At 40.4% G+C, this 15291-nt stretch overlaps 1 protein-coding gene across 2 annotated transcripts in view; it reads left to right on the forward strand.

Moving 5' to 3' along the window:
* The window catches only part of cacna2d3a (calcium channel, voltage-dependent, alpha 2/delta subunit 3a), a 174071-nt gene that overhangs the window by 79093 nt on the left and 79687 nt on the right, over positions 1 to 15291 (forward strand). For both annotated transcript variants that reach the window (XM_035536210.2, XM_035536211.2), the window contains exons 9-11: positions 264 to 338; positions 5816 to 5905; positions 8384 to 8497. In XM_035536210.2, the coding sequence (XP_035392103.1) occupies positions 264 to 338; positions 5816 to 5905; positions 8384 to 8497 (279 nt within the window). The remainder of the gene's footprint in view (positions 1 to 263; positions 339 to 5815; positions 5906 to 8383; positions 8498 to 15291) is intronic.

Raw genomic sequence — 15291 nt, forward strand, 5'->3', positions numbered from 1 at the left:
TGACATGCTACGGGTGTTAATAGACCTCTATGGCGCACAATAATCTGATTATGTAGTTAAAACAACAGAAGTATTTCATTTTCCCTTAATAAGCACTCTCAGACACTCTAAGACACAAGCGCACACAAATCATTTGGATGTGAGGTTGCACAGTGGCTATTTTAAAAATACAGTAAACAAATATTATGGTTTAATTTGAAGAAGGAAATATTATAACTGGTGTAATTCATCTCCTCCCTCCTGCTCTGCTCATGTGTGTGAAGTACAATGAGGAGCTTCACTACGTGGAGACCTGCCTCAACACAACTCTGGTACAAGCGGACATCACCAACAAAGATGTGAGTCTATAATTACATCACCTGTTGTGGTGACTAATACCAGAATGGCATCTATAATTACATCACCTGTTGTGGTGTGAGTGTGTGTGTGTGTGTGTGTGTGTGTGTGTGTGTATCTCTGTCTGCCTGCCTTCTTTTCCCTGTGCATATGTATCCTACTTTCTCTCTGTGTTAATGCTTTGAATACCCCATTGTAGATGTAACCCTGTTGATCTGCTTTCATAAGAACATGCCGTATGCCATGCCTCCCTATTACATCACAACCACAATCCACTGCCCAGACGGCACATTTGGCTACACTTGGATGATCTGTGTTAACTCTGGTTTCCCTATCTTGGAGAGGAAAACTGCAAACATAAAACTCTAACAGCTCATCTCAACACAGCTTAACATGTCAACATAGGTGTTGCATACGAGAAGGGCACAGAAGTAGTTCTTTAGTAGTATTTTAGCTAACAGTAAATGCATGCCCTATTGATAGATCCATAAATGTTTTCTCTGTCTGTGATCTTCCACAACTTTTTCTCAGTGTCCAGTTCTTGGAAAAGTTATTATTGCCCTAAAAGTCATCTCATTGGAAGAAATAAAGTTTTCACACAACACATAGCTATAATGTAATCTGCAGTCATATACTTCATACACATTCCTTGCTGGAGTGATTAACTTTGAATATTGCACTGCTACCGTAGTTTTCATTTCTATACATGCACCGGTATCTATGTGAAATCGTATTTACAAACCCTCCCAGACAATGCAGATCTGATTTTACAATAGTTCTGATAGTAGCTATCAGTTTGGTCTGTCTCTCTCTCTCTCTCTCTGTCTATTTTTGCTGACATACATACACACTCTCTCATTCACATACATTCATGTACACTCTCTCTCTCTCTCTCTCTCTCTCTCTCTCTCTCTCGTTCACATACATGCAAAACATGCACTTTCTCTCTCCCCCCTCTGTTCTCATGCCCTCTGGCCCTCGATGGAGCAGAGGCCGAGAGTGGAGGTTATTACTCTGATTACCCCCGACAACACACATCAGAGGGATGAAAAAAGGAGGCGGGCATGTTGGGAGGTGTGCCATTGTTGGGGGGCGGGGCAGGTCAGAACAACAGGAAGGCATAGAGAGAAAGATGTCCTGAAATACTAAATTTGTCCCCTAGTTCTCAGTTGTGGACTTTTGTCCAAATAAAACTTTTAATCATGCAGTTTTAAACTTTTCCTGGTGGTAGCTGTGTTTAAGTGTTATTGTTGAATTATTGACTAATATATTAAACATGAGTCTACTCTCCCCACTCACTTTAGAAACGCCTTATGATATCTCATACTTGTTTATAGAGCGAGAGACTATAGCCCATTTATATTGACATGCACAGTGTGTGCTAGCTATCCTCCACTGCTTGTCAGGGGTCATTTTTTAACCCTTTTCATCCCCTGACTATGTTGCATTTCAAACACAGAAAAGTGCAAGTTATTTTTACCCAAAGCAGCAAAAAACAAAATTCTTTCTTCCAGCATATGCTTCTGTGTGACTGAAATATTTACTATACATATGACACACAGTAGTTAATGTTACAGTCTCCCTTATAAACCTACAGTTATTTTCTGCAGCCACCCGGCATCCCCAGCTGATCGCTACATTGGTAGCAGGGAAAATAACTTAGGAAGTTGAGTCTGAACACATATCAAACTTGCATAGATTTTGACTTAAAGTACATCGCCTGTCTGTGGCACGGCATTTAGCGGGCGCCTTTCACTAAGTCAGCAACAGTCTGGCCGCACACCAGTTCATCGTGTCTTCAGATAGAACAAAGTAACGGCAAGCTCTTTCTTTTAGTCTGTGCAGTTTCTATCATGGTTAGGCCAATCTTTGTGTGTCCTCTAGGTTTTGTTGTAGAGATATTGGTTTAAAGCGTGCCAGAAGGGGAGCAGTAGGCACTTCCCAGCTGCCAGAAAGAACTTCCCAGCTGCCAGAAATGACTCCCCTGCTGTCAGCAAGAACTTTAAACTGAATCCCCAATTTTTGAAAAATTCCCATTTTTACTTTTAACAGCATTTGCCAAACGCACTCATCCAAGCAACTAACATGATTAATTGTATGAGCTTGTGTGCTCAGATGGGAATCAAACCTATAGCAATGGTGTGGCTAGAACCTTGCTGTGTATACTCTAACAGGTTTCATCTTGTTCACCATGGAAACAACTCTCTTCTTAGTTCCCTGACTAATACCAGAATGGCATGCCCTTTCACATCTCTGGCAGGTGATTGTGGGAAGTCTTATCTCAAGGTTTCTTCCTCAAGCTCTTAGGGAGCTTTTCCTTTTTACAGTTGTGTTTGGCTTGCTCACTGGTGGCTTGGACTCGGACATGTGTAAAGCTGCTTTGTGCCAACAGCTGCTGTAAAAAGCGCAATATAAATACATTTGACTTTATCTGTAGGCTGATGGGTAAGCAGTCCTTCAGCAACTGTTGTTTCACTCTCCTCCTGTCTTCTGGTGAAGTTAGAGAAGTCATGCTATCTGTCACTCTCTCTCTCTGGATGTGGTTAGATAGCACTTCTATTCTATTCCCTCTCTCTCCTTCCATCTATCCCTCCCTCTTTCTTTCTTTCGAACTCTGTCAGCCATGCTATCAGCAGCACAAATGTTCTTTTTGCGCAGGGCACCTTGTGGGCAGAGCAGTTTCCTACTGGACATTAGTGAGTAGAAAGTAGTTTCCCTTCAGTATAGAGCCATTCAGTAAGATTTGTCACTAAATACCTGGTGGTGTCCTGCACTGCCAACCATATCCCAGGACATAGACGCAGGGCAAACTTAAAAAAGAAATCCAAAGCTAGAGTCTAAAACAATAGCAAAGGGTCAAACACTGGCTATAACTTCTACAGGCTACCATAAACAGGGACAAGTGGAGTCGATAAACAGGTAGATATATTACAACACATTATAGGCTATAAGGTATAATTGCCGTCCTGAGACAGTTCAGCAGAGCTCAGCAATTTCACAGAGAACAATGGCAAACAGAGAGCCCTATATGACAGCCTAATTAACCCGTCATGAAGAGCAGGTGCACCTGACGATAAGGTGAAGAAGGAGGTGGAGATAAAGCTGGAGCAGTGAAGCCAATCTTTAGAAGGCCAGCCCAAGCCGTTTGCTGATTGGCTGGTGGATAGGAGGCGGGTACTTCCCTTGGTTTAGTTTCTCTTCCTTTCTTTTGATTGTTTACTTAATCCTTGTGAAATTGGAATCCCATGTAAAAATAAACTGAATATGGCTTCTGTCATTCATTTGTTCTGTTAAAGCAAAGCCTGCCATTTCTGATGGGTTGCGCTCCACCCAGTGGTCCATATATCCTGATGTGCAATGTTAGCAGCAGGGGCTGTTACAAACTCAAGTTTACCTCACAGCATTCAATTAAAATCTTACTAGAAGAATTTAAAAAAAAAAGCATTTTGCAGGTGCACCAAAAAGAGCAAGTAACAATGCCCGCAGCACTGAATTATGTCAGTTCTCCTTCTTCATTATAACTCCAGAACAGGATAATGAAATATTGGTTTCATCTGAAAGGGAGCAACTTCCTGTGACTGCACAGCCCTGCCATTCCTTTAGCTGCGCAGTGGAGGGTGTTTCCTGAGAAACAAAGCTCACTTGCCTACACAGCTCTACCTTCGGACCAGGCTAAAATGAAACCAACTAGAGTTGGCTAAATCATAATGCCTCTCAGACAGTACTGCATCACCCACTGGAACACACACGTCTATACACACAAACGCACAGATTATGAAAGTGGAGAAACTGTACCAGCAAAATAAATAGGTAATAAACCAAACACTTTATGTGCTTTAGAATATGTTAGCTTTTCTATTTGGGACTGATACTTAGCCACATGACTTTCTTAAGAGAAAAAGGACTATTGCAATATGGAATTATATGCATGCCACACTAAGGGGAACTGTGACACATTCAAACAGATACACCCTGCCTCCCTCTCAGCCTGCATCTGGGTGCTGTCTATATTCCAACAAGACCACATTCAAAAGATATGACATGGTGCCTGAGCAGAATCTGATTGGATGGAGCTGTCTGGCTCCAAAGATGAACCCAACAAGCCCACGCTCCAACAGCGTCTTGCCGTAGAAGGGCCATAACACTCAAGAAGACATATGTAACTCGTATGTAGCTCTTGAAACTCCCCTGATAGAGCAGGTAGGGCATGATGCTAGTAACAGTAACAGTGGCTTGATTTCCAGGGAGCACATGTGCTGTCATAATGATAAATATGTGAGTCACTCTGAATAAGAACATCTTCCAAAATGCCAAAAATGTGTAGGAGCCCCAACATCAGAATGTGTGTGGTGTTCATGCACATAGGACTCAGAAACTCAGCAGTATATTTGGTTATGATATTGTGATATTCTGGATGATCAGCTTTAGGGGTGGCAAGCAATTACAAGTCAACACAAAGTCTCAAATGTGCACTAGCTGACTGACCTATAGCTTCAATACTCAAAGAACAGCCAGCAGCCTACACGGAAGAAGCCACACTGATGGGGGTTTATGGTATGTATATGTTACCTGCCACATTACCAGATCAGCTGCACTTGATACTGCTGCCAAACTCTAACAAATATCATTTTCAATCAAACATGTACATAAACTTCATTTTAGGGATGCACAACTCTTTGCAAGCATATATTTCCCTATTGCATTGCTTACGTGAAGTTAAATGTGTGACAGTTTTATATACAGTTCTGGTTACAGTGAAAATGGACTTTTATTGTATCTGGGTTGGCAGTAACTGAGGTTCTTCCGGTGCCTTTATGTAAGTCATGCTGTGCTAACCAGTCAGGGCATCTGGGACATGTCAGTAGAACTTAGTGTTCTGCTCCAACCATGTGGAGATTCACTGACACACCCATACACAGACACAGAGACAAACTGGTGTACACATACACACACAACATTGCTCTCACTACCACTTACAACGACAGGCTTGAGTGTTTGCGTATAGTTGGTGGTGAGAAAGCACAACCTTATTAAGAATTCTTTAGGAATTTCTCATTACATTTCCATTCTTTGTTAAGTTGTGGAGAAGTGATTTCTGTTCGGTTTGTATGTGTGTGCACGTGGGTAGGTCTGGAGAACAGTAGGATTTATTTAAATTAAATGATTTTGATGCAATCCTTGGGGCTCTGTTTAATAACAAGACAGACAGGTCATGGTCTATTGGTCTTTAAACCCACTACACACACACACACACACACACACACACACACACACAAACAAACAAACAAACGCAATAGATTGGGAAAGAAGAACACTCTGGAGCAGGAGTTTTGACAACAATGACATTTCTGTGTGCTGCTTTCAATTCATTGTTTTTTTGTTTTTTTTTAACCCATACCAAACAGTACAGTGCTCTGTGTGCAGTTGCAGGCATGCGCGTGCATGAGAGAGCTAACTTGCGCTGTCATTTGCCTTGCAGCATTTCCGTGAACACCTTGACAAGCTACAAGCAAGGGGCATAGGGATGCTGGATGTGGCTCTGACCGAGGCCTTTGAGCTACTCAGCGACGTGAGTTCACACACATACACACACACACGCATGTCCTGGACCAGACCCGTGTCATGTGTACCCGCTAATCCACGCAAGTATGACAAACCCTTTTTTTTAATTTCAACATGACATTATGTTTTGATGTTTATTCATTTGGATAATGAGTTTTGCAGAAGAACACAGCTCTGTACACATCACCCACAGAGACAATAATCTCAAGCGATGCAGAAAATTAAGAAACTTTATTCCATCATTTAAAATGATGATTAAGAGATGCTTATGGAGCTATCAAGGAAATTCATTTGCATTCAGAATTCAGTCAAAAATGGCTGTTATTGTCTGGATTGAAAATTTCATCTATTTCATAATGGTCTCCAAAAGAAAATTAGTTTGTAACACTCCCATTCCCTTTTAATATTAACCAACTCAATGAGAAGTACTGGTACTGGTACTGGTACTGGTACTGGTCTAATTTGATAAAACAAGTAATAGCAGTAGCTCTGCAGAATATTAAATCCATACAAATATTATATTTATTTCACTTACCCTAATGACATTAAATGAGACTATTAGCCAATTCTGTGTCAAGAGAATTATGTAGAAATCACATTTGGAGATAAGCATATCAATAAGATATTGCTATGATCAATAAATAAGACTAAGATCAATAAGATAAGACTAAAGTTAATTGGGGTTTTTTCTAAACATATTCAAAGCATAATCTTAGTCTCATTCCCATTACTGCCTACGCCACAGTTCTTTTGTCATACACTTTGCCAAGACAGGCAACACTCCCGTCTTGATATAACAGTGACATGTCTGTGTAAAGAGCAGGCAAACCAGAGAAATGCAGTGCTTTATCACCCCGCTTCTAGGCTCATAATTCATTGGTTATTGTGTTGCATAGACTTATATCATAAGGTACTGAAGAGTACTGGCATGGAACAGTAAAGCATTCTACAGGGAAAACAAGAAAAAATCATGAGCCTTGTGGAACGGTGTTTTTGTATCAGCAGAAAGCAGATATTGTGAAGGCAGTGTGAGCTTTGAATGATAATGGGCTGGATTACGGAAAGCAAGTCAAGTGCTCCAGTGGCCTCGCAGTAGCACAAAAAAAAGAGCAAGAGACATTAATCAGAAGAAAAATATATGTGTATTTCTATAGAAAAACAATTATTTTCCAAGAGAAATTGTCTATAAAATGATAAAAAAAAAACAAACACTGTTAGCACTGCTGTCAACATATATTCGCATCTTCTTCTTTTGATTCGACACCTTTGGACTTTAATTTGTGAAATTTGTACATGAATTACATGAAACTCGGGTAAAATAAGTGTTGGGCTTGCCTATTATTTCCATTAGTTATTTTCTAAATCAACCATAGCTATTAATGATTGAGTTGAAAATTTGTATTGAATAACGAGTTGAACTATGTAAATGATGCTGATGGCACATGGTTCACCAGGGGGTTGCATTTGATGAGTGGATCTGTATCTGAGCAAGGTTACAGCAGTGTGCCTCGGGAAGCTATAGCCACACAGGCATGGCTCCTATAATAATCTCCCAGAGGTCTTGCAACTCCACTGACATTGGGGTTCTCTCTAGTGTCCTGAACTTGTGGCTGAAGGATGCAGGAGGTGCTCAAGAGTGAATGAGTCATCAGTAAGATTTAGTACTGCAGATGCCTCTAAAATAACTATGATGCACCCTGCCACCACACACCTACTCTCTCTCTCTTTCTCTCACACACACACACACATACGCACGCACACACACACATGCACGCACACACGCACACACACACACACACACACACACACACACACACACACACACACATCCTATAGATCCTTATGAAATGTTCTCCAGTGAGAGATAACTAAGATGTTATTGTGTAACATTAATTGTACTTATCTTTAGTGATAACGGGCTAATGTATGAACTCAGAGCATTAACTTTTATCTTCATTATAGGCCAACGTTTTGTTGGTAAATCTGTTCTGGTTGACTTGGGTTATTTGGTTGTTTTAATGAGGACCATTAGATGAGAGGCAGGATTACAGACAAACATCTCTGACTTTAATGTGAGTTAATGTAAGGACCGATTAATAGGAAACCCCCCAGAAAACAGGCACCATAGAGGTGAACACTGGGATATATCATATGAGGTTACCATGGCACATAAGGGGACCAATGGGACCAGTGGGATTTATGATCATATTTGATGTGCTTTTTATACACATTCAGCTTTCATCTGTCTTTGATTTATTGTAACATGAAGATGGCATGTAGTTTAAATGGAATGTAAAATTGCAATGGTTGTCTATATGAACATGATATAAATGTAACATTTTGATACAATGATCTTAGATATTTTTTTAAGATACTGTTGTTTTACCGATGATGGGTATGTGTTGATGGACCTTTTTTCACCTTCACGTCTATGTGTGTGCCTGCATACTTGTGTGTATTTGTGTGTGTGTGTGTGTGTGTCTAGTTTAATCAGACAGGTCGAGGCAGCACATGCAGTCAAGCCATCATGCTAGTGACGGACGGCGCTGTGGACACATATGATGCCGTCTTTGCCAAATACAACTGGCCTGACAGAAAGGTACAGTAGGCTACTAATGCAGTCAGTTGAGAACAAATGCAATTATTGACCTGGGAGGAGGGGCAGAGGATTCAAATAATTATGCATGAGGAATTTCACAGTTTTATGTGTATGACTCTACACAGTGCAAATTGTGTTGTGGTAAGTTCCCAGTCTGTGTCTAATAAGTATTTTCCTAAATTAGCTGCCAAAGTAAAAATGCTGTGATATGGTTCTTGTGGCATGAGATCCTGAGGACTCTTGGAATCTCTGTGTTTTTAATGTTAGAGATGTGAAGTGGTTATGAAGTCACATGGGCTGTCTGCCTTCCTGTCACTGTTCAGTAGCAGATCCAGTCCAGCTTCCATATTAGACACACTGATGCATTTAGAGCAAGTTCACTGCCTTTGGCTCCCGTCTCTTGCTGCCTGTGTATTAACCGGGGGAGAATTCTCACTCCTGCTGCTGCTCGGATCTTAACATATGTGCATACACACATACATACAAAAGCATACACAAACCACACACAAACTCACAAACACGAATCAGGCTGTCCCAGGAGAGGTGGTTTTAATGGCTCAGTGACATAACCTGATGGCTGCTCTTTGTGTGTGTGTGTGTGTGTGTGTGTGTGTGTGTGTGTGTGTGTGTGTGTGTCTGTGGGGTTTATGACCTGCATCATGGCCAGGTCCCTCTCTATCAAGAGCCAATATGCCACTAATGTACTCTCCCTGTGCACTACACCACTAATGCCCCTTTCTGTGTCTCATTGTTAAAGTTCCTCCCGGCACTGTGCAGTTAATGGTTCCTCCTCATGCTCTACAGCTAATGTGTTCCTGGGTGGCTGGGTTCTGCTGACAAACTTCATCACTAATATCTGGCCATGTGCTGCTGAGCTAATGTTCCTCTTCTCTTTCTTTTGTTGAGTTAATGTTCCCCTCATAGATGTCATAGTCAATAGCCTTATACATTGATACCACTACTCAGTTGCAGTTGGAATGATATACCCATGGACACTCAAACTCAAATCCGTGGGCACTCAGATAGTTTCCTTCTAATTGATAAGGTGGGTTGGCCTATGCCATTTTCATTTTCTCTGTGGTGCTAGTCAGCTTTGTTTGAAAGACAGAAAGGTTTTTAATCAAGCATGTTGAGGCATTGGAATCTATTGGAATATATTAAGCAGAGAGCTGGGTGACAAAATAATTAAATTTGTTTGAACCAAAAATGCCACTGGCATATAGCACTGGCCACTGGTGTTTTTATTTGGTGACTACACCTCTGCAGGTGATTTTATTACTTGTTCTGTTTTACTGAAAATATTCCTTTTTTGGTCATTTTTCAGGAAAACCGTTTCATGTGAAGTTGTTGGAAAATAAGCACTGGCAAAGTTTGCCTACATGAAAGGTGCACAACAATGAATGAATTTTAATTACCATTTCTGATCTATTTTCCGGCACACAACACGCATACTCTCATACAGGTGCCCTGCAGCTTTTGATGTGAGGATCTGAACAAAACTGGTTTGGCTGTGGGTCCCTGAAGAATGGATCCATAACATCAGATCTACTTAGTTTTGGGTTTTACATCTGGGGTCTACTTAGATCTGTGTTTATTTAGGGCTTTTCAACCAATGATACACTTCAACTTACCTATATGACTTTACCAAGTATGTAAATGTATGCGAATGATTTTAAATGACTGATCATCTGAGCCTGTGCATTTCTGTGTTTGAATGAAGTGTGTTTGAATGTGTGTGTGTGTGTGTGTGTGTGTGTGTGTGTGTGTGTGTGCGTGTGTAAAAAGATTGTGTGGCCAAATCAATATGAGTGCATGCTGCTTCCCTCTTTTGCTTAATCTAAGCATTCCCTATCTGCTAAATGTGTGCCTGTCGACTTGGAAAAATTGTCATTTTGAGAGGTTGGCAAAAGCTGGCACTGTCAGCTCTGCTGAAGGGCACCCCCGCGGCACTGCCACTGTCCTCACAACAGGCATTTATCATCAGCACCTTTGGTTTTGTCACCATGGAAACACTATTCTCAGCACCAGCTTGGCAGGCTGTCTTGGTTGGAATCATCCCAGAATATCTAACATAGAATCGGGAATTGTGTACATTTTGAAACCTGATCCCAGTGGTTCCTCCTTGCGCCCAGATCTGGCCATCTCATTAGAGAACTCACATATGCTGTCTGAAATTACAAGAACTCTAGGTGGGGACATGGACCATCAGCTATCATTCTCTGCCCATGTTACCATATTGCAGAATTCACCCATTTCTATTCAGAGATGCCAATCAGTTGCTGGACTAGTCCCTCATCATTTTAACACGGGATTACTGCAACTCACTCTGGGCAGCCTTCCCTGTACACACCACTAGGTCCTTGCTGCTGATCCAGAATGCAGCTGTATGGCTCATATTCAGTCTTCCCAAGTTCACACACACACACACACACACACACACACACACACACACACACACACACACACACACACACACACACATTTACATTTACAGCATTTAGCAGCGACTTACAGAAGTGCTTTGTCATTTACTCATAGAATACATCTTAGCCAGTGCAGCAGGTTAGAGTCCAATATACCAATGATCTAGAATACTGTAGCTATACAGAGATGCCTAGAAGTACAAAATACACAAGGTAAACATGATGTGTTAAACATGATAAGTGTAATAAACAATAAGTACTAGAGTTTGTTAGAGAACATCAGTGTAATAAACAATACCCTACAATAAGTACTAATTTAGTTAGTCAATATAGGAGCAGGGTCAGTTGTCATTTAAATATTCCATGAATAGATGGGTCTTCAATCTGCATTTGAAGACTGCAAGGGACTCTGCTGTCCAGACAGCAAGTGAAAGTTCATTCCACCATCTTGGAGCCAGGACAGAAAATAGACTTGATGCTTGTCTTCCATGAGTCCTGTAGCACGATATTTCAAGCTGAGCTGTACTTGAGGTTTGAAGTACTTGAGACTTTGACCATTGACCTCATGTATGAAGGGGCTGGTCCATTTTTGGCTTTGTAGGCAAGCATCAAGGTTTTAAATCTGATGCGTACAGCTACTGGAAGCCAGTGAAGGGAGCGCAGCAGCAGAGTAACGTGTGAAGGTTGAAGACCAGTTGTGCTGCTGCATTCTGGACAAGTTATAGAGGTTTGATGGCTCTTGGAGGAAGACCCACAAGTAGCTGCAGTTGCAATAGTCTAGCTTTGAGATAACAAGTGACTGCACAAGCACCTGGTTAGCTTCCTACGAGAGAAAGGTCAGAATCCTTCGTATGTTACAAAAAACAAATCTGCAAGACCGGGCTAGATTTGAAACATGAGTTGAGAATGAGAACTGGTTAGCCGAAGTTATGCCCAGGCTACAGGCAGCTTCAGATGGTGATACCAGGGAGTTCTTGAAGGAAACTGTGAGGTCATGGTAAGGGTTGGGAGTACCTGGGATGTACAGAAGTTTGGTTTTACTAAGGTTGAACTTCAAGTGGTTGGCTGTCATCCATGATGCAATGTCAGTTAACACATCACTCCACTGCTGTGTTCCTTCCATTGACTTCCTGTAGTTGCCTGCATCAGTTGTTAAAACCCTGACACGTGCCTACAAAGCCCAAAATGGTCCTGCTCCACCGACCCTTAAGAGACTGGGAGGTCATGAACTTTCACTTCCTGTCTGTACATCAGAGTCTCTTGCTGTCTTCAAACATAGACTAAAGACCAATCTTTTCAAGTACACTGTATGCACAATTATTAGGCAAGAGAGTATTTTGACCATATGATCATTTTTATGCATATTTTTCAAGTCTAAGCTATATAAACTTGAATTCTTATTGGTTTTATGCATATAAGGTGATTTATGTAATGAGAGAGGGTGTGGCCTAAGGAGATCAAAACCCTATATCAAAATGTGCATAATTATTAGGCAGCTTTTTTTCTTCAGGCAAAATTTGCCAAAAAAGAGATTTAACTTTGAAAAGTAAAAAATGGTAGAAAGTCTTTCAGAGGGATGGAAGACTCTTGATTGATGAGATATTATGGCATCACAGAACCATCAAATCTTTTGTTGCAAATAGCCAACAAGGTTGCAAGAAACGTGTTGAGAAAAAAAGATGCAAATTAACTGCCAAAGATTTGAGAAGAATCAAATGTGAAGAGACCATGGACCCATTAACCTCCAGTGCAGTCATATTCCAGAAATGCAACCTACCTGGAGTGCCCAGAAGTACAAGGTGTTCAGTACTCTGAGACATGGCAAAGATAAGGATGACTGAAACCTGACCACCACTGAACAAGTCACATAAGGTGAAACATCAAGACTGGGCCAATATATCTGAAGACAGATTTTTCAAAGGTTTTATGGACTGATTTGGTGAGAGTGACTCTTGACAGACCAGATGGATGGGCCTGTGGCTGGATCAGTAACAGGCACAGAGCTCCACTTCGACTCAGACGGCAGCAAGGTGGAGGTGGGGTACTGCTATGGGCTTGTATTATTAAAGTTAAGCTAGTTGGACCTTTTCGGGTTGAAGATGGACTCAAAATCAACCCCCCAAACCTACTGCCAGTTTTTAGAAATCACTTTCATCAAGCAGTGGTACAGGAAAAAGTCTACATCTTTTAAGAAGACCATGATTTTTATGCAGGACAATGCTCCATCGCATGCATCAAAGTGCTCCACTATGTAAAGGCTTTAAAAATGAAAGAATAATGACATGGTCCTTTTCCTCACCCGACATAACCCCTATTGGGTACTTGTGGGCTCTTCTTAAATGCGAGATTTAAAGTGAAGGATTTAGTGGTTTTTTTTGTAAATTTTGAGTTGTTTGTTTGTTTATTATTCTCACTTTAACAGATGAAAATAAACAAGTGAGATGGGATAATTTCTGTTTTTCATTTAGTTGCATAATAATTCTGCACACTAATAGTTGCCCAATAATTATGCAGACAAATATTCAAGGAAAGCCATGAGGTTTTGGCTTTTACTTTCATAAATATTCAGGTTTAAAGTTTATTAAAATTTTGGATTGACTGAGAGCACTGTAGTTGTTCAATAATAGGCCTTGTATACTTAAGAATTTCTTCCATGGAGACAACTTAGCACTATTATAAATTGTTTTGGACAATACTGACTGTAACTTTAAGTGTAATGTAATGATCAAGGACTTTGCAAAGCTTTAAGGACTTTAAATGATCCATCAAGCTAATTACTAATCCAAAATTCTGGAGGTTCTTAAATGGTTAGACAAGTGCAACACCTTCTCTGCACGTATATCTGCTATTTACTCTCCTATTACCAGATCATTAATGGGATTAAAGCAGTCCTGGTTGATGGCTTCTTGATTTAATACAGGTACACCAGAATCACATCAGCCTGATCTGCTCAGGCGAATCCAATAAAGGAAACGAATGCTATAACAAGTGATTCAGTTCAGTCTCATAAAAACCTTTCTGAAAATGGGGAACGACATGTTCTATGTTCCCACACTCGATATCTACAATAATCTGTTTGTACTGTGGAGGTTCTTATATTAGATAAGCATATACATAAAACATTATTTTGCTCAATCTTGGTTTAATGGAATGAAGTCCAAAGATATATAGAAAAGTCCACACTTTTGCTTATATGTTTCCAGCACCGTACAGTAGAATAATACAGCATAACAATAGGGAAAGAAGTAATGTCTTACTGGAATTATCTCATTGTAATTTTCATTTTCTCATCTTTAGGTATTAAAAAATAGAAAAGGATAATGTACCAATGTAATAATAATGTACTAATATGCAGAAAGTTGTCATATATATGATTCTGTGCTGGAAGCAAGGGAAAACAGAAGTTTTTGTTTTTTTATATGTGTATTGTTTGATCAATGGAGTGACAGCGATTCAGAGACAGCAAGGTATTGTGCTCTGCTTTGAAAGTTTGTATTCTTTTAAATATCAGACAACATCTGCTCACGCTCCCTGTCTTTCTCTCTCTCTCTTTCTCTCATAAAAAAGGGTGAGAGAGAGAGAGAGAGAGTGAGTAAGAAAGACAGTGTGTGTGTGTGTGTGTGTGTGTGTGTGTGTGTGTGTGTGTGTGTGTGTGTGTGTGTAAGAATGGAGATATATTTAGCAGGTTATTTCTACATTGTTCCCAAGGGGATTATCAGGGGTATCTTAAACATCCCCACCCCCCATCCTAAACACATACACATATACATACATGCATATATATATATATATATATATATATATATATATATATATATATATATGCATGAGAGAGAGAGAGAGAGACTAGAATGACTTTTGTCTTATAATGAAACCTGAGAGGAAACAGAATAGACCCACAAGGGGGAACAATTTCCACCCACCCCACCTGTCCAGCTTTGAAAATTGGTATACAAGGATTGATTCTCTCAATCTCCCTGTCTTTGTCTCCCTTGCTTACCTTTTTTAGTGTGTGTGTGTGTGTGTGTGTAAGTGTGTGTGTAAGTGTAAGTGTAAAGATATATTTAGCCAGGGTAAAATGTAAGAATTCTTACATACATGGTTCAGGCTGCTGGTGGTGTAATGGTGTGGGGGACATTTTCTTGGCACATTTTAGGCTCTTTAATATCAACTGAGCATGTTTATAACACCACAGCTTACCTGAGTATTGTTGCTGACCATGTCCATCCCTTTATAACCACAGTGTATCAATCCTCTGACGGCTACTTCCAGCAGGATAACACACCATGTCACAAAGCTCAGATCATCTCAAACTGGTTTCTTGAACATATCAAAGAGTTCACTGTACTCAAATGGCTTCCACCGTCACCA

This window comes from Electrophorus electricus, chromosome 20, assembly GCF_041902795.1.
Source record: "Electrophorus electricus isolate QZ-2024a chromosome 20, ASM4190279v1, whole genome shotgun sequence".
Lineage (NCBI taxonomy): Eukaryota > Metazoa > Chordata > Actinopteri > Gymnotiformes > Gymnotidae > Electrophorus > Electrophorus electricus.